Source organism: Abramis brama (genome assembly GCF_963993115.1).
Source record: "Abramis brama genome assembly, chromosome: 11".
NCBI lineage: Eukaryota > Metazoa > Chordata > Actinopteri > Cypriniformes > Leuciscidae > Abramis > Abramis brama.
The window spans coordinates 11139339-11158859 of record NC_139973.1 but is presented as its reverse complement, the minus strand read 5'-3'; the positions used below and the strand labels follow the sequence as shown (position 1 = coordinate 11158859).

The 19521-nt window shown below is 37.7% G+C and overlaps 3 protein-coding genes across 4 annotated transcripts; all 3 read right to left on the bottom strand.

Moving 5' to 3' along the window:
* Window positions 1-391: 391 nt before the first annotated feature.
* On the bottom strand, window positions 392-4273 carry LOC311091780 (uncharacterized protein). Its single transcript, XM_084127870.1, has 8 exons — window positions 4169-4273; window positions 3272-3403; window positions 2213-2302; window positions 1838-1925; window positions 1645-1744; window positions 1093-1393; window positions 950-998; window positions 392-861 (listed from the first exon to the last, which is right to left on the bottom strand). The coding sequence occupies exons 1-8, from the start codon at window positions 4244-4246 to the stop codon at window positions 821-823; spliced, it is 879 nt and encodes a 292-aa protein (XP_083983996.1). The 5' UTR covers window positions 4247-4273; the 3' UTR covers window positions 392-820.
* Window positions 4274-4413: 140 nt separating this feature from the next.
* Window positions 4414-8070, bottom strand: efcab12 (EF-hand calcium binding domain 12). Of its 2 annotated transcripts, none has more exons than XM_084127868.1 (7): window positions 7882-8070; window positions 7570-7710; window positions 7317-7488; window positions 7142-7230; window positions 6556-6757; window positions 6289-6448; window positions 4414-4977 (listed from the first exon to the last, which is right to left on the bottom strand). In XM_084127868.1, the coding sequence occupies exons 1-7, from the start codon at window positions 8026-8028 to the stop codon at window positions 4758-4760; spliced, it is 1131 nt and encodes a 376-aa protein (XP_083983994.1). In that variant the 5' UTR covers window positions 8029-8070; the 3' UTR covers window positions 4414-4757. The 2 variants fall into 2 exon arrangements, with proteins under 2 accessions (XP_083983994.1, XP_083983995.1); XM_084127869.1 differs by having other exon boundaries at window positions 7335-7488.
* A 366-nt stretch (window positions 8071-8436) lies between these two features.
* On the bottom strand, window positions 8437-17329 carry uroc1 (urocanate hydratase 1). The gene is made up of 20 exons (XM_084127863.1): window positions 17236-17329; window positions 17020-17150; window positions 15777-15907; window positions 15579-15672; window positions 15346-15405; window positions 14754-14882; window positions 14590-14651; window positions 13920-13986; window positions 13688-13831; window positions 13099-13187; window positions 12959-13021; window positions 12706-12885; window positions 12518-12615; window positions 12265-12337; window positions 11981-12170; window positions 11458-11556; window positions 11261-11360; window positions 9561-9642; window positions 9274-9373; window positions 8437-9187 (listed from the first exon to the last, which is right to left on the bottom strand). The coding sequence occupies exons 2-20, from the start codon at window positions 17143-17145 to the stop codon at window positions 9050-9052; spliced, it is 2025 nt and encodes a 674-aa protein (XP_083983989.1). The 5' UTR covers window positions 17146-17150; window positions 17236-17329; the 3' UTR covers window positions 8437-9049.
* Window positions 17330-19521: the final 2192 nt, after the last annotated feature.

Genomic DNA, 19521 nt, shown 5'->3' with positions numbered 1-19521 from the left:
CTGTACACACTGTTCATCTTTTAAATTCATTAGCACACTTCCATTGGGTCAACTTCAAGAACCCAAGGGAAAAATGTGATGATAATGCTGCCATTTATCAATCAGTGAGGGAAGAAATCTCAAAGCTGATAATTTATCAGTCACTATCACACAGAACATTATACATTTTGTGCTGTCATTATCTAATGCTGTCATCATAGCTCTAACAAAACACTTTATTTATTCATTCTACGTAAATGAAGAAAAGTCACTATGATAAATAGTATTCAAAAAGTATTTGGATTAAGCTACACCTAAAAATATATGAATGCCATACACTCCACCCAATGAGGGAAGCAAACAAGTGGGAACCAAACAACATTAGAGCCCAATGAATGGACAAAAACACTGAGACATTTCCTAAAATATCTTTTTAATGTTCCGCAGAAGAAAGTCATACGGTTTTGGAACGGCACTGTAAGTGGGTGGAGACGGAGTATCCCTTTACAGCAAATAACACAAGTAAACATTTCAAGCAAAACATTTCACAAAAATTTATTTATTTAGGTTTTAAATTGTCAAAATTAAGACTAAGTATTTAGACACTTTGTAGTTGTCTTCAGTTCAGAAACTGTTCGGGGCCATTGTTATGTTTTATTAGATTTGATATACTTCACTGCATCATTTTCATAAAAAAAGAACCACATTGTGGTGCTGAGATTCCTATCATATAAAGATATATATTCAATGTGTAAGTATTCAGAGGGAATAGTGGCATAACATGACCAGATCCTTCATTTGCTGTGTCATAAAGTCCCTTATGTTGGAGAGGATGGTGGTTTTAAAGGTAATCATCATAGCCAGATTCATCCTCGGTGCCAGCTGTAAATATAGAAACATGTCTGCCATATTTAGTAGTCCTTAAGGAGAAAACTGAGTCAAACAAATTAGATTTAGACAGAGGAGTTACCATTATTATGAAAAGTTTGCTTCATTCCAGCTGAGGAGTGATCTTTAACCTACAACAAACACATTTTGATATAAAAATGATATGAAACGAGTACATACATTTTGGTATTTTATACAGTATATGAGCGATATGAGCACTCTTACAGCTGAACTTAGAGGGACTGTGGGAGCACGGTAAGATGGAGGGGGTGGAACCCCTGATGGAACAGCAATGGCAGAGGTAAAGTGTTGCATGCTAGAACTGCGATTCAACTTCAGCATGGCTGTCCTGGCATGAAGGGGAAGAGGTGGGAGGGGCCCTTTCCTCTGGGCGAGCGAGATCGACTCTTCGTTAACGTTGGAGAGAGTCTGCGATGAGTTATTTATTTGGCTGGACTTGCTCTCTGGAAATGTTGCATCTGAATCAAGATGGTGTGGAACTCTGGGTGCACTTCTAAGAGAAAGCCTATACGACCAGAATCAGAACCCAAATATTCTACACTGAAAAAACATTTAATGATTTACTTTGAAACAATTCTCAGAAATTGCTAGTAAATTTCACAATTACAAAGAAACAGTAAGTAACATAATTTCTCGCAAAACGTATTCCACTAATCTTTTTTTTATAACGTCGAAAAATCATGTTTTACAGTGTATATGATGTAGATTTCAGCACAGAGTCTAAGGTTGCCTGTCTGTGTCTGTTTTGTTTCTCACCTCTTTTGCACTTCATGTCCTCTAAGACATTTGTCAAGCTTGTCTTTCCAATCTGAAACAGCCCCCACACTGTATCTGCGTGTGAGTCCCGAGTGAGATGCTGGAGAAGAGAGAAACAGCAGGTGTAATGGGGCTCGGATACACATTGTTCTTTATTTGATGTGATTTGTGAGGAGTGTTCAGAGTGGCAGACCTTTGTTGTCACTGATCTGCTTCTGCATAGCAATGTAGAACTGCTTGGCCTCACCTTCATCCGCAAAGTTTATTCCTATCTGACACTCCTGCATGAACACACACATTTGGTTTCCATCATGATGAAGACTTTCCATTGACTTCTATTGTTCAGCTAACAATATTTCAAATACCCTAAGCCCTAAACCTGAATGTTACACAAATCTTTTAGCATTTTTTTTTTTATCATGATTAAGGAATTTAGTTTGCTTGGTTGGTCAAAACCATAATGTAGTCAAAACCTGATGCATATAAACACGCGACTGTGTGTATTGAGATACTCTGAACAGTCTTAGAATTAGACTTGGAGTTTAAAAGCAATGCATTTGTCACTCACATCACCAGGAAAGGTGTGGAAATAAGCACAAGTTTCTGAGTACTCAAATGGTGTATAGAGCTCCTGTTCCCATTGCAGCTTGTCCTTTTGCTGAGAGAAAGAGAAAAACCACAGTCACACAGAACTTGAGAGATGAGGTGGTACCAAAAAAGTAGTAGCATCCCAATAAGAAATGAGCTAAACATCCAATGTAGAACCATTGCACAATGGATTGAAATGGAAAAAGGGCAGACAATCAATAAAGAGATTTCTGGAAAAAAGTGCAGAATGAATGAATTAATGAATGAATAATGCATGCAAATAAGCCCGTAGAGTAGAATCAGTACAAGCAAGGGTCTTTATATTGGAAAAAGGTTCTTTATTTTTAAAATGTTCTTCACACTAAGAACATTTTTTTATTTTAAGAACTGTTCACTGTAAGGTTCTTTGGCATCACTGTGAAAACCCCCATTTGGAACCTTTATTTATAAGAGAGTATGATATATATTAATGTCAGGGTAATGAGATTTGTGAGATTTATGTGATGCAACATCAGTGTTAAATATATAAAAACACATTCCGTGTATTGGTATTTGTAGAAAACCTTTAGAGAAATGTACACAAAATCACATATTAATTTAATGTTTTAGTATTTAAAGGGATAGTTCCCCCCAAAATTAAAATGCTGTCATCATTTACTCACTGTCAAGTTGTTCCAAACCTGTATGAGTTTCTTTCTTCTGTTGAACAGAAAAAAAATAATTTTGAAGAATGTGTGTAACCAGAGAGTTGATGGTAAAATACTATGGAAGTCAATGGGTACCATCGACTGTCTGGTTACAAACATTCTTCAAAATATATTCTTTTGTGTTCAACAGAAGAAACTCAAACAGGTTTGGAACAACTTGACGGTGAGTAAATGATGACAAAATTTACATTTTTTGGGTGAACTATCCCTTTAATATAAGAATTTATTGAAATTATTGATTCCTACAATTTTTTTAGAAGGAATTATTTTACCATTTGGGATAAACACACTGAGTGGGTGTAAGCTCTCTCTGTAATATCTGTTAGCCTCACCTTAAGACAGTAGAGTCTCATGAATGTTGAATGAATGGATGTATCTTGCACCAGACATAAAACTCCAAAACTGTGACTTTTCCACTCCTTTTTCTCTGCAATTACCAACTGGACAATACCACATGCTAAAACCTGTAATGTACACAAAGAAACACACATATACATAAATATAGAGTGTGTCTCTAAAAATGCATGTTGAGTGCATATAAAGTACATATTCACAGACACACAATATCATTTTAAAAATACACATTCAGCCACAAGTATCCAGAAAGATCCATCTGCACCACAGACAGTGCGGTCAGCGGTGTAGTTGTGCCATGTCTTTTTGCCTGCACAAATATGCAGTTTTGTCGAAATATGCTGTTTGCATAAGTTTGCATATTTGAAAAACAATTGTATGTGGCAGCCCTGGCTTCTACGGCTCTACTTGTGAATTATTAAAATAACCACCATGTGTTCTGTCTACAAACCAGAAAAACCAGTGATCAGTTAGGATCAGGATGTGTGAGGACAGCAGTAAAACATTATGAGCATTGCATGAAAGTTCCAGAAAAAGTGAAACAAATGCATTAAAAGAGCTAGAAAAAAGAACCAAGTGTTTTGATATCCCACTGGGTACTGTGGAGTTGGAATTATAATCTTTAGAATAAGAAACACTCACTTGAAAACACATACAACACACAGTAATGTGGAATGCAATACAGACCTGAAACTGTTTCTTATATATTCTGAATTCTGAAAATTATGTCATTGAATGACATTTTAAACAACACACACACTATAGGCTAACAGTGAATTATGGGAATGCAATAACAGTAATTCCTGCACAATGTATGGTTTCTTTTAGAAATATATTTTGATCAATTGATGTATAACAAAAACAAGTGAACTCACACTGCAATCATGACTAAGTAAACTGCAGAGAAGGCCATTCTCACGAGTCGACAGGAGCGGACTCAAAATCCGTGACATCTCTTCGTCCACTGTCTTCTACAGTGTGCCGTTTCTGCTTTTTAAATTCACAGGTGTCCTGATCCATATCAAACAAATCAATCTGCTTTATACTTCCTAATGCAAATATCCTGACATCAGGAAAAACAACAGAGCTCTATTCACAAAACACACACACAAGTTATTTGTATATTCATAATTCATTCTATACATTAAAAAAAACAGTTTGAAGAGAAGATTTTACATTTTAGTATTTATTAAATCAAACATGGCTGCTTGAGTCTACTTTGCATCACATATGAGAATATGTTCAGTGACAAAATAAAGACCTGTGTGGCTAAAACTAAAAAGAGCAGCACATCTACAGAAGTATTTGAGTTTTTGCGTGCTGCCATAATGGTGGAAATTAGCATTGCAGAAAGTCAAAACAACAATGTCATTGGACAATTATTTTTTTATGGAATATTGCAGTATTTTTTATAAATGATTTATCTTGTTGCAACTTCCGTTTCATGATACAGTCAAAAATGTTCTAGAGAGTGTACATCTTGCGAGCTTCTATGTCTCCAGAGGTTGAGTATCCTAAATGATTTAAGGGCCAGTGTCCGGGACTTGGCGCAACAGTACGTTCAATACGCTGAAATAAAACCATTGCAGGAGAGTTTGTCACCACAGGCAGAAACAAGCGCACATGATCTTCCTTTCCAGGCCAGAACGCATTAGGGTCCGCCCAGCGAATTGACTGCTTCTTCCTACAACAAATATAGAGACATAACTCAATACAAACACTCTTTTTTAAGGCATACACTACTGTTTAAAAGTTTGGAGTTGGTAAGATTTTTTTTACGTTTTTGAAAGAAGTCTCTTATGCTCATATTTATTTGATAAAAAAATACAGTAAAAACAGTAAGAAATGTGAAATAATGTTTTCTATTTTAATTTATTTTAAAATTTAAAGGTCCCGTTCTTCGTGATCCCATGTTTCAAACTTTAGTTAGTGTGTAATGTTGCTGTTAGAGCATAAATAATATCTGTAAAATTATAAAGCTCAAAGTTCAATGCCAAGCGAGATATTTTATTTAACAGAAGTCGCCTACATCGAACGGCCCGTTTGGACTACATCCCTCTACTTCCTTCTTTAATGACGTCACTAGAACCGTTTTTTGACTAACCTCCGCCCACAGGAATGCTCCCTCAACTCTACCGAAATTCGTTTATGTACTTGCGCACTTCTTATAACTTACTGTGTTTACTCAGCTCTTATGGTGATTTTCTTAAGTAAAACTGACGCTTCATCTTTTGTGTGATGTACAATAAACTTTATTAAACTCATCAGTATATGTTTGATCATCATTCGGACCTGGTCCGAAACAGCAGGCTTGTAGGCTATTAATAAATAATGGATACATACAAGCAGATGGCAAATACGTTATAATAACCGTAATTAAACTACTAAACTATACCTGTTTCATCTCTATACAGCACTCTGACTCTGTAGGCATTATTGTCCGACTCGAAATGAACACCGTTACTTAGAGTTTCTGATATTATCATCATTCCGTGAGATGAAATTGTCCTGAGAGACTGAGGCTGAGCACGAGCTCATGAAGCTCCGCCCCCTGGGTCGTCCAGCAGCAGCTTATTTGCATTTAAAGGGCACATACTAAAACAGCGCGTTTTTCTGTGCCCCAAAAAATGACAATTTAAACATGCTGTAAAAAATGATCTGTTGGGTATTTTGAGCTGAAACTTCACATACACACTCTGGGGACATCAGAGACTTATTTTACATCTTGTGAAAAGGGGCATAATACGGGACCTTTAAAATAGCAGCAATTACTGCAGTCTTCAGTGTCACATGATCCTTCAGAAATCATTCTAACATGCTGATTTTCTTGTAATTTCTTATTATTATCAATGTTGAAAACAGTTGTGCTGCTTAATATTTTTTGTGGAAACCATAATATATGTTTTCAGGTTCTTTTGATGAATATAAAATTCAAAGAGCAGCATCGTACTTGTCCCAATTAGTAGATTTATTTTTTTGTCATAGAGTGACTTACATCGCTTTGTGGCCCTTATTTGCTCCACCTTCAACTCGGTGTGTTTTGGATGTCCTGAGGGATGTCAGGACTTGTTCTTGTCCACCACAGCCTGACAAGTGACATTTCCCTCCCAATTTGGAGCTGCTAGACAAGCTCATGTCACCAGGGTGCAACAGGACTAGAGAAAGACATGCTTTTTTTTTTTTTACAATGGTTTAATATGTCATCTCGATATGTGCTTGTGTGTATGTGCAATTTCTATGTATTATTAATAAAAAAACATACCTTTCTGTAGAGTGGCTTGGCTCACATTAAGCCCCTGTCGTTGGCATTGCTCTATAGATTTGAGGTATTCTCTAAAACGAAGTGTCCTGAAACGATCCACTTCTCTACCCATACTGCCACCAAGAGAAGAAGGGCAAGAGGTCTTGGTGGCTGCCAAAACTCTCCTCATGATCGCCAGCACCTCCACGTCCTGCATGCCCATCTAGAAACATTCACATTCAAAGAGCTCTATTACAGATGTAACATAAATCAGCTGACATAATTCAATACTGTAATTAATATTCTTTGAATACAAAACTATTAGTAAAAATTATAAATATGTGATTATAATTAAAGTTTTAATTGCAGTGGTGGGAACATGGTACTGTTACGGTTTCTGTTGGTAATACAATACTTTAATATTTACCATGGTATTACGTGATTACCATATACATGTACCTCAGCCTACTCCAAAGTATGTCAATAAATACCATGGAATTATCACCAGTTGTTGGTATGACGAAAAGGTTTTTTTCAAGCATAATCTTAACAAAAATGGACTGTGTTAAGTTTTATATAAATTTTATATGTTTATGTGTTGCAGTACCTCATCATCTTTCTCCTCTAGTGAGATTCCATGTGTTGGAAGATGGTGTCTTGTCCAAGTCCCTTTCTCGTGGTCTGCGTTCCAATAACCTAAAAATAAATACACAATACCTTATGCTGTTACAAACTGAAAGAAATAATGTTCATAATAAAAACTATTTAGTTTCTCCCTTTACCCCTTGACCAAGATATACCAGCGTTTGACTTGTGTTCTTCCCTTTCCTGATGCTTTCCGTTCCAGGCCAGGATCCCAGCAGCCAGGTTTTCCACAGTTACTGAGTTTCCATCCTCACTATATAATGAGGACATCAGAACGTTCATCCGCTCAGGCTGTATGAAGAAGCCTTCCTACAAACCAAAACACACACTTGTTTTTACACTTTTTTTTCAAAATATTAAGAATAAATCTATTGCCAACGCCATATGCACCTTCTTAAACAGAGCACAGAGGTCTACACGCTTTAATTTACCAGTCCCATACCAGTCCAAGAATTTGGAGAGCTTGCAGGCTTCGCGAGCGCGCAGAAAGCTCTTCACTTCTTCAACTTCACGCATGAGCGCGCGCGGAGACTGTGATATAGAGACAAATGTGACAATACAGGCCATCAAACAGTGCCCTCAAAAATATTTGGTTTACGAATTTGTTTCTAATGCAATAAAATTATAACTTTTTGTAATATTTTTAAGTGTGGCCTTTCTTTTAGCCACTTTTCTAGTTTGTACTGTATCATATGTTCCTACAGTTGTAACATCTGGTGGTGGAGGGAAAATGCTTGTTTTTGAAGGGGGTGATGACATCCGCTTATCTTGACTGTCTCGTTCCGTGATGAGAACCTCCAGGTCGGTGAGAATCGGTTTATTATGGAGCCATCTGCGCAGATCTCCCATACCGTCAAGCGCTTCTCTGAACGCTTTCCTGTCGCGGATCCAGTCCGGGTGTTCCGCGGGCTTGTCTCCGGGGAAGCGCGTGTAGAACTTAGCAGCGCCTCTGAGGTCTGATGTAGGTATTGCAGGTCGAGCGTCAAGGTGCTTCGGCTGCGGTCGAGTTGCGGGAAAGGTTTTTACCTTATCCATGATATGCTTCCTAAAGGCACTTCCACTGCATTTTTGTGGTCTAAACGAACCACATGCCATTTGAAATAGGTACGTCTCTGTCAAATCACGTTTTTTTAACCGCCTGAATTCCTCTTCCAGCGTCGGATCACCCTGTAAGCACTCCGTCCCCAGAGCCATTATTGAAGTTTTGGCACTGTGTAAAAAAAATCCTAAAGCTATTAAAATAAAGAGGACGCTAAATTGTAACATATCATGATTTTTATTCAACGCCTCTCATTTCTTGAAGCTGTGAAGTAACTAACGTTAAAGTCTATTGGTGGCATGTTGACATTTGTATCCATGACTCCCATTCTATTTACTAAAAGGTCAAACCTTCAGTTTTGCATCTGAATTTAATACTTTTGTTTGTAGCACGACACTACCACAATACCATTTGACATGTAGGCCTACTAGCTATAATTGCAATAGTGCCAAAGATGTATACTTACAATTTGGCCCCATTTGTTGTATTTTTCAGGACTAGTTTTACCTTTATGGGAGCTTATTATTTTATAACCATATAAAATACACATCAGGTAGGCCTACCTCAAATACTTAATTTAAACCAATTCACTGAAATACATTTTCAAAACTGAACAATTATAGCTTTCAATTGTTTTCATTCATGACATCAAATTCAAAAGTAGCTGTAAATAATGGACTAGTTCAGGGTATGCATTCCATTGTCCATTTTTCCTGAGTGAATAGAACAGTACGTGTGAACTTTTTTTTCTGGTAAGATAAGATGAAAGCGTATAGACATTCTGTTGCATATTAATGCATAATTTCATATTTAAATGTGGAGTTTAGTTTATCACAGCAGTGCATGATCCAGAATGTGTTCTTCCTGAACTGGGTTGGGCATTGTGACTCTCAACTGACGCTGATCCTCCATGGTACTTTGAATCGCCTCATAAGCATTAGCGTTGCCCGACCAGCATCTCCGTGCCACCTAGTGATATACACATCAGTATTTACATATAACAGTATAATCATGTATATGCATATATATTTATAAACACAGACGGACACACTCACCCCATTAGAGACATCCCAGTTCAACATTAGTCTAGCTCTCTGCCCTGCCTCTTCAGAACCATCCAGAACCAATCCAAAACCACCATTTATCACTTCTCCCCTAAAAAAAAAATCAATACAGAGTCAATAATTAAAACACTAATAACTAATATCTTTTTTATGATAAATTTTTATTCCAAAAAAGTTTTTTTGCTCAATCAATAATACAAAATAGCAAGAAATCAGTAACATGTTTTATCTTGAACTAGAAAATAATTAATTTTCACCAATAACAAATCTTTACATACCATCCAACTCCGCCTCCATTGTGCAAAGCAACCCATGTGGCGCCACGGAATGCATCACCAACAAAATTCTGCACTGCCATGTCTATAATAAATGCACAGACATGAATCTATTATATAGTCTCTCTGGAAAACTTAATTCTGATTGGTCAATCACAACATTCTGTAGTCAGATATTTTGTATAATGACAGCTATAAATAATTATTTAATCTTAAATCATGGTAATTTATTTTTTGTTCTCTAAGTAGCCATGTAATAAGCAAGATAATATATATTCAATCATTCATTATCGCACAATAAACCCCTCTCAGAATAACACAACACCCCTCCTGATCACCTTCTCAGCTTTATTTTACAATGTCAATATGACTGTACATTATCCCTTACTTAGTGCATAGTTAGTATATGGTGTATGACTATATGGTTATATACAACTTGTAGTTCACTTGTATATCTACACTGTGTTCCAAATTATTATGCAAGTGACATATAAGTAGGATTTTAGTGCAATACATTCAGATATTAGTTTTTCAAAGAAACTGTTTGTTTTATTTCTCATATCTTTTTAGATAACTGGTATAAATCTCAGACAAGTTTGTTCAGTAGTTTCCAGGTCTTCTCTTCTTCAGCAAGTCGCAGTTTTCATGCAATATGGTGAGGAATAAAGATCTTTCTGAAGATGAAAAGCCTGAAATGGTGCAGAGGATTTTGCACTGAATAGATATTTTCGAACTGTCAAAAGATTTGTGAGTGATTTAGAGCACAGAACTCAGTCAGATAAAGGCTAATTAAGGAAAGTTTCTGTCACTTTTGAGCAGCAAACAGATATTTGAAGCTACTGGTGTCTCTGGCGTCTCAAAAAACCTCTCCATGCTGGCTGGCAGTTGTGTGTAAAGTTGCACTCAGCCACCGCTAACCAAAGCTAACAAAGAGAAACGTTTACAGGGTGTAGAAATACAGTACATTTTCTAAGAGTTTTATTGCCGTGGAGTTTTTTTGCAGCATTGGATAAGTGCGTTGTCCTGCATGAAAATCCTTTTTATTTCAGAAGGCACTATCCTTCTTTTTATACAGGAGTAGAAAATGGTCGGTTACAAACTCCACATCTCTTGCAGAAGTCATTTTGACACCCTCAGAGACCCTAAAGGGACCTTCTATCTCACTTCCCAATATTACAGCCCAAATCATCACCCACCAGCTTCCTGTCGACGTCACAGTCTTGTTGGAATGGGGTGTCCATTCAACAACCATCCACAAATCCATTCATCTGGACCATTTATTGTAGTACAGCATTCCTCAGTGAATAAAACCATTTAAAAATATTTGGACAGTTCGATAATCACTATTCATTTTTCACAAAATATTAGGTTTTTTTATACCTTTTGCAAGACACTGCACCTTTTCATGCTTTTCATCTTCAGGAAGATCTTTCATCCTCCCCATATTGCATGAAAACTGTCACTTTATAATAATAATTGTGTTGCTTAATAATGTGGAACAACTTCTTTAAGTAGGTTTCATATTTACCTAAGACGACATGGCAAACTATTTAACAAACCTGTCTTGAGATTGATACCAGTTATCTAAAATATTTGAGAAATAAAACAAAAAACTAAAATCTGAATGTTTATTGTACTGACATCCTACTGATATGTCACTTGCATAATAATTTGAAAGATGGTGTAGATGTGTCTTTGTGTACCTGCGCAGAAGGCAGAGCCATCATAAACATTGGAGGTCTCCCTGAAGGGGCTGTCTGTCCCACTGACATCATGATGATCTCTACTGATGACTACTGGAGCCTGAGGGAGGAGAGGAGACAGTTGCAGTGATATGTTGCAAAGTGTGTATTAATGAACCATAATTAAATGAGTTCGGTAGTATGCACACGTAAATTACCGAGACTTTGCCCTTAGCAATGGCTTGGTTTATTGCCAAGGCAATGGAAACTCTTCCTCTCTGGTCCGAATAGAGAATACGGGCCTGTGAACCCACAACCTAAACACAAAAGAGACCAGATAAAGCAAAAATTGCAAACTGAACACACAAAACATTATTTTAAGACAATTTATTTATTTAAAGTTTAGTACTTTTAAAACATACATTACTGTAAGGTTTTAGTTTTAGTTAACTATGATAACCCTGCCTCATGGTGGACGACATGTTGAGATCACATGGCCAGTTGAAAAACACTTGCTGTATAACTTGCTATTATTGGACACTTTTGTGGACTGAATAAATTGGCTGAATAGTACATTTTTACAATGGCATTAGTAAATGTTTGTTTTTGTGTTATGCTGCATCCACACCACTAGCTCTCAGTATAAGTGCAAAATCGATGGGTAAATAAATGAATGTGATTACAAAATTAATATGATTTTTTTATTTTTTTTATTTAGAGTTGGGTGTCTGTGAGCCATACCATCTTGTGTTTCCCAGCTTCACGTATCCAGCGGATGTTGTCACTATATTGCTGTCGGACACGTTCAGTTACTGTGGAACTTATCTCTTCTAGCACAGCAGTGGCGATTGCATCAGTCTCAGCCAGGTCAGCAGGGTCACAAGAGGTACAGACCCAACGAAATGGCCCAAAACCCAGTGAAAAAATATCCCTACGGAAAGGGGCAAAGATTAAAACTAGTCTCTGATTGACGTGTGTTGGCCACTTACCCCATTATGGTCACTTACCCCATTATGGTCACTTACCCCATTATGTGTTGGACATATGAGGGATATTTAAACTCAGTAGCCCCTCCCCCTTTCTTCTCTACCTTCGCACCTTGAAGAGACAGAAGAATACTTGGTAACACTTTATTTTACTGTGTCCTTATTACACGTTACATGTAGTTACTATAATAACTATAAATTATGCATAATTACATGCAACTAACCCTAAACCAAACCCTAAGTACATGTAAGTGAATTAATTTTTATTTTGTGACAATTACTCTTTACTTGCCTGCTCTCTGGGCCTCTAAGAGAAAAGCATTGCCATAGTCCCAGAAGAACATCCCTGCATCTGACAAGTTATTGATGGCCTCCACCTGCCTGCAAAGACTACACAAGGGAGTTTGGAGCTTATGTAGCTTATGTAGATTTAAATTACTTTTAGTTATTTGCGGCATTAAGATGTATTTTTGTGTGTACCTCTCATGTACTAAGGTTTTGAAGCACTGGGGGTCAGTGTTCATGAGCTGATTGGCTTGTCCGATGGTGAGTTGCACTGGGTAATATCCTCCATGGAAGGGATTGTGAAGTGATGTCTGATCAGAACCCAAATCAACCAACAACTCTCCTGTCTTCTTATACTCCTGGTAGAGGCACTCCCTGAAACATATTGCACTTATGATTTACTAAATAAAACTCACAAACAATAGAGTATATGAAGTACACGACTTACCAGAGATCCACAATGTTGCCATGGTAGCCTAAACTCAATGCCGCTTTTGCTTTTCTGGCCTCTCTATAAGATTAAGTAATAGAAGTTTAAGATATGTCTGTAAGTCTCAATGTTTTTCAGTGTTTTCTTGCATATTGTACCTGATACGTTTGATGCAGTGGCTCAAATCATTAGTGACTTCCATCAGCCAGCCCTGCTCATGCCTTTTCTTTAGGGGAGCTTCATCAACCTGTAGAGGCCAGTTATGATAGTGTACTTAGGGCTTTGCATCATTTCAGGGGTCTGAGGGTGGGTTGCAATTTGGACTTAAATGTGAAGATTTTTTATTTAGTAAGTTATTACAGCTAACATGGACCAAAAGGAGTCCTATGCCCATTTTTATGGCCAGGAAAAGCGTTTAACCAAGCAGTTTTGTACAGTTTTAGTATTTTTGTCCATAATATGGATCAATGAGGAACCAAAACTGCTTGGTTACCAACATTCTTCAAAATATCTTCTTTTGTGTTCCACAGAGGATAGAAATTCATACAGGTTTGGAATAGCATCAAGGTGAGTAAATGACAGAATTTTACATTTTTGGCTGAACTATCCCTTCAAATTAGAGTATTTTCTGTAACAAATTGAGTCAATAGTCAATTTGCTTTTAACTAAAAACTGAATGTAATGATTGGCTTGAAGTATTCAATGAGATGGTTAGGTAACAGTAAGCATACACAACCGTCATCTAACCTCGGCAATGACCCCTACACAGCCAGAAATGACTGCTGCCTTCGCTTGTGCTCCGCTCATGCCACCCAGACCAGATGTCACAAACACACGACCCCTCAGGTCATCTGAGCCCAAGTATCTTCGCCCTGCATTAAGCACTGTCAACTAAACAGGCAGAGAGGATACTCTTTTAGTACATTTTTGTATAAGTTTTGGATAGCACATTTTTATTAGTTCTGTATGTTCTTCTTACCATGGTGCCATGAACGATGCCTTGAGGGCCAATGTAACAGTAACTTCCAGCGGTCATCTGTCCATACCTGACCGTACACACACAGAAACATACACACTACTTGACTATGCACACTATCCTATTGCCCAGTTCTACTATGATAAATGTGGACTGTAAGGCATTAAGGTCATTTAAATGACAGTAAAATCACAACTACATTTAATTTGATCAAATTTTCACTAACACTCAAAAGTGCTGGTCAGATTCTTTTAAAGAATTCAATTGTTTTATTCAACAAAGGATCCTTTACAAATTGTATCATAGTTTCCATATTAAGCAGCAACTGTTTTCAACTGTGACAATAATAAGAAATGTTTCTTGAGCACCAAATCAGCATATCACAATGATTTCTTAAGGATCATGTGACACTGAAGACTAGAGTAATGAATGCTGAAAATTCAGCTTTGCCATCACAGAAATAAATTACATTTTAAAATATGTATAAAATAGAAAGTAAACTTTTGTTACTGTTTTTTACTGTATTTTGGATCAAATAAATGCAGCCTTGGTGAGCATAAAAGACTTCTTTCAGAAATCTCACTGACCCCAAACTTTTGAATGGTAATGATGTACATGCACATTTTCTAAAAGAGCCTAGTAAGATTGTTATTAGGTATTGGTGAAATCTCACATGGTAATGCCCATAGCAAACATCTTCTCATATTCCTCTCTGGAAGAATAGTTTGGAATAACCTGAAACCACACAAGAAGAAACAGAAAAGAAACAGTTATTTCCCTTCCCCTTCCCTTACTTATATCCCATTCTCAATGCAGAATGGCCTGTGTTTATCTTACCATGCCATTCGTGATAACACAGCGTGGAGAAGAGGGGAGGCTGGGAAAGAGACCTAATGGATGACCACTGTACATCACAAGAGTTTGCTCTTCAGTCATGGTGCTCAGATAGTGAAATACCAGCCAGAACTACGTATACGAACACACACATAAACACAATGGACACAAATTGTCAATTGAATTGCTGAGCCCATCACTTTCACTTGGTTTTCTCTGTTTAAAAAGAAACTAAAAGTATTTACAACATATCAACCACAATATATTTCCAAGTCCCAAGGCATGGGAAGTGAGGACAGTTTAAAACCCTGAATAAACAGGAGAAACGGAGACGTGACACAGGTTAGTGTTTTGTGTGTGTGTGTGTGTGTGTGTGTGTTAGCGTCACTCATAAGCATCTGATGGATGAGACCTCACTCGCGCTATTTATACCCTTGCGCCCCCTCGTGGATAAGTACAGCTGGACTTAAAAATAAAGGTTACATCAACTTAAATAATAACAATTAACTTAATTTGTTATAATTTAATATAACACAGACAGATATAGCTGTAATAAAAGCAATATATAAATACATATAAAAATCTCACACTTTACCTGCGCCCAGTTGCTGAACACCTGTCCATTTCCTCCATACGTTACAAGCTCTTGTGGGAACTGAGAGAATTAAAATAAGTATTAAAATCAGAGCTTATTGCAGTTCTGGAGATCATTACACTATAACATATTTTCTTGAAGTCAAGAACAGACCCACTTTCTGATACTGCAATGAAGCTGCAGCAATTTCTTGACTATTACATCAAAACATAATACAAAATGTGAAAATGTACCTGTGCTACAACAGGATCCAAATTGTTCATAATCATAAGCATGATGGAAGCAGCTTGTCTTGTTCTGCATGGGTACTGATCAATAGGATAGGCTCTGTAACACACATTTAGTCATGGATTTGGTGTGAACTGCCATAGTCAAGACATACCGTATCAATACAGTTGCCTAAATATGCTGTGCAATTGCTTTTGTTGTACCTCATATGCAGTGCAGGACAGAAGCGGTACATGTAGATGTGTCCATACTGCCTGAGCTCCTGCGCAAACTCTGCAGCCAGAGTCGCGTGCAGACTAGGAGGAAAGTATCTCAAAGCATTCCTCAAAGCCAGCTAGAGAGACAGAGACAGATAGAGACACTATGATGACAGAGACCCAGAACAGGTGAGTCCAGTAAAGATTAACTGAAGAGAGAGAATGAGTAATCATGATGCAATCAACTTACAAAATGTTTTGGTCTCTGTCCCTCAACCCCTCTTTTACTGAGCATTCTTCCCTTTCTCTGTTCGAAATTCAGACTCTTATCTTTAATGATTGACAGGACTTGCAGTGTGGAAAGATTAGGGAGATTCTGTATTTTTTTAACCGTTGCTGACCACTGAGTGGACCTGAAGCATTTAAAACATCCCAATTCATTGAAATTCATCAACAGTTCAAGAGTTTGGGGTCGGCAAGTCTCTTTTGCTCAAAAGGCTCCATTTGTTTAATTTAAAATACAGTAAAAACTGTGATATTGTGAAATATTTTTACAAATTAAAATAAGTGTTTACTATTTTAATATATTGTGAAATGTAATTTATTCATGTGATGGAAAAGCTGAATTTTCAGCATCATAACTCCAGTCTTTAGTGTCACATGATCCTTCAGAAATCATTCTAATATGCAGATTTGGTGCTCAAAAAACATTTATTATTATTATATTAAAACAGTTGAGCTGCTTAATTTTTTTCTTTTTTTTGGAAACTGTAAAATGTTTTCTGAATTATTTCATGAATTATATAGATTTTTTTGTAACAATGTAAAAGTCTTTACTGTCACTTTTGATCAATTTAATATGTCCTTGCAGAATAAAAGTATTTCATTTTTTTTTTTATCTTACTGACCCCAAACTTTTGTACTGTATATTTATATTATATTTTGGGGGGTTTGTAAACAGCCTTGCTTTTGAGTGACAACTATGTCAAATTATAAATAAACTTTAAAAGATCTGCTGTGTGATTTGTCAGTATAAAGTTATCGTTTGGCTTCTGAAAACTTGGAATACAGCACACAAAGTCATATGCTCTATACATTTACAATACTCTATGCTTTTTGTCCTTGTTGGTCTCCATTTCATTGTATGAAACAAAGCAACTCGGACATTCTGCTAATTTTTATTTATTAATGATAAATATTCATTTATTCTGAATAATTAAATGACGGAGCATAGGTGTGAGAGACCCACCCGTTCTTCTGCTGGGGTGAGGTTTGGAGTTCGGACAGGTGCATGAGGTACATTGGGGTCTCTCCCACGGTTCGGGGGTAGAGGATCAAGAGGCAGTCCCGCACAGATCTCCTTTAGACTGGACATCACTCCTGCATTCAGAGAGGAGAGACAAAGAAATGAAAACAGCAGAAATCAAATCAAAAGTTCTCTCTGTGAGCTGAGGCTTATACTTACACGTTCTCACTGGATTAGTCTGAAATTTTTAGGAAGAATCACAGAGGTTCATATGAACACTGCCCTGCTGACCCTCTAACCTCCTCCCCATCAGTCCATTGGTCAATTTACTTGGTTTTCTATCTAGTCTTATCCAATAAGAAACTTTGGATATCTCTTTCAGGTAATCATTGAACAAGCCAGACATGACGTGGCACTCTCCCAAAAACATAAAAACAAACCCTAGCTCAGAAACATGACTAATTTCATTGTACTGACCTTGGATGATTGATTTAAGGTCATTGATCATTTTAAAGCCATTTCTTCCACCATGTTCAATGCTGGCTGTCAAAATATATCATTCAAGAAGCCTCATTCTGGGTCATACCTCTCTTTTTTGCATATCATTCAAATACAGTGGGGAGAACAAGTATTTGATACACTGCTGATTTTGCAGGTTTTCCTACTTACAAAGCATGTAGAAGTCTGTAATTTTTATCATAGGTACTCTTCAACTGTGAGTGACGGAATCTAAAACAAAAATCCAGAAAATCACATTGTATGATTTTTAAATAATTAATTTGCATTTTATTGCATGACATAAGTATTTGATCACCTACCAACCAGTAAGAATTCCGGCTCTCACAGACCTGTTAGTTTTTCTTTAAGAAGCCCTCCTGTTCTCCACTCATTACCTGTATTAACTGCACCTGTTTGAACTTGTTAACTGTATAAAAGACACCTGTCCACACACTCAATCAAACAGACTCCAACCTCTCCACAATGGCCAAAACCAGAGAGCTGTGTAAGGGCATCAGGGATAAAATTGTAGACCTGCACAAGGCTGGGATGGGCTACAGGACAATAGGCAAGCAGCTTGGTGAGAAGGCAACAACTGTTGCCTCAATTATTAGAAAATGGAAGAAGTTCAAGATGACGGTCAATCTCCCTCGGTCTGGGGCACCATGCAAGATCTCACCTCGTGGGGCATCAATGATCATAAGGAAGGTGAGGGATCAGCCCAGAACTACACGGCAGGACCTGGTCAATGACCTGAACAGAGCTGGGACCACAGTCTCAAAGAAAACCATTAGTAACACACTACGCCAGGGTTCACCAATCTCAGTCCTGGAGGGCCGCTGTCCCTGCAGAGTTTAGCTCCAACCAGCTCCTAAACTCTGCAGGACAGCGTCCCTCCAGGACCGAGATTGGTGAACCCTGCACTACGCCGTCATGGATTAAAATCCTGCAGCGCACGCAAGGTCCCCCTGCTCAAGCCAGCGCATGTCCAGGCCCGTCTGAAGTTTGCCAATGACCATCTTGATGATCCAGAGGAGGAATGGGAGAAGGTCATGTGGTCTGATGAGACAAAAATAGAGCTTTTTGGTCTAAACTCCACTCGCCGTGTTTGGAGGAAGAAGAAGAAGGATGAGTACAACCCCAAGAACAGGTGGAAACATCATTCTTTGGGGATGCTTTTCTGCAAAGGGGACAGGACGACTGCACCGTATTGAGGGGAGGATGGATGGGGCCATGTATCGCGAGATCTTGGCCAACAACCTCCTTCCCTCAGTAAGAGCATTGAAGATGGGTCGTGGCTGGGTCTTCCAGCATGATAACGACCAGGGCCCGTATTCATAAAGAATCTAAGAATCCTCTCAGAAAACTCTTAATTTAGCTTAAAAACTTTTATGTAGGAGTCTTAGCTTAAGAGCGATTCGGGACCGATCTGAGAGCAACTCTGAGCAAGGAAAAGACAAAAACTTTTATCTTAGTGAGGAGGCGGGGTTGACCCCATTGCTATGTATGACACAATCTTTTGACGACTGTGATTGGTTGGTTGTCCAAGAAGGAAAAAAAAAAAGTGATTTTAAGTATAGGGTCTATTCTAAGCCTCCACTTTGAACTTAAATGCGTAATTTTTCCTATTTGATCGTTCTCTCTCACACACACACACATTATATATGTGTATATAAATCCTTTTTTTATTTACCATGCTATTGTTCCACTCTTTCCAGTTACACTGATTGCTGGCATGTCTATTTAAGCGGTGGTTTGAATGTTGGTTTTAATGTATCAAACATGGAATTTTCCCAGTTGCCAAATATCGTAATGTAGTGATTACTTTCATTTCAGGCGCTATGGCATTTCTGCGCTGTGTCGGAGATGTTAGCGTGTCTCTAAAAAGATCAGTCACAAACATGATTCCTGCACGATCTAATCTATAGCGTCTTATTAACTCACTGTCATCCATTGTCTGCAACACATTTCTTCTCCCTCTTCGTCTTTCTGCCATTTTCTCCTCTG

Excerpts from the sequence above, each read along its gene's own strand:
- LOC311091780 (XM_084127870.1), bottom strand. The coding sequence starts at position 4,246 with ATGTCACGGATTTTGAGTCCGCTCCTGTCGACTCGTGAGAATGGCCTT. Across the intron at positions 1,926-2,212 it reads TCCACACCTTTCCTGGTGAT|GAGTGTCAGATAGGAATAAA; the intron begins GTGAGTGACAAA and ends GTGTTCATGCAG. Across the intron at positions 999-1,092 it reads CAGTCCCTCTAAGTTCAGCT|GTTAAAGATCACTCCTCAGC; the intron begins GTAAGAGTGCTC and ends TGTTTGTTGTAG.
- efcab12 (XM_084127868.1), bottom strand. The coding sequence starts at position 8,028 with ATGGGAGATCTGCGCAGATGGCTCCATAATAAACCGATTCTCACCGAC. Across the intron at positions 7,489-7,569 it reads TCTGTGCTCTGTTTAAGAAG|GAAGGCTTCTTCATACAGCC; the intron begins GTGCATATGGCG and ends TTTGGTTTGTAG. Across the intron at positions 4,978-6,288 it reads AATAAGGGCCACAAAGCGAT|GAAGAAGCAGTCAATTCGCT; the intron begins GTAAGTCACTCT and ends TATTTGTTGTAG.
- uroc1 (XM_084127863.1), bottom strand. The coding sequence starts at position 17,145 with ATGTCCAGTCTAAAGGAGATCTGTGCGGGACTGCCTCTTGATCCTCTA. Across the intron at positions 13,832-13,919 it reads GCATCGTTCATGGCACCATG|TTGACAGTGCTTAATGCAGG; the intron begins GTAAGAAGAACA and ends CTGCCTGTTTAG. Across the intron at positions 9,374-9,560 it reads AATGGAGGCGGAGTTGGATG|GGGAGAAGTGATAAATGGTG; the intron begins GTATGTAAAGAT and ends TTTTTTTTTTAG.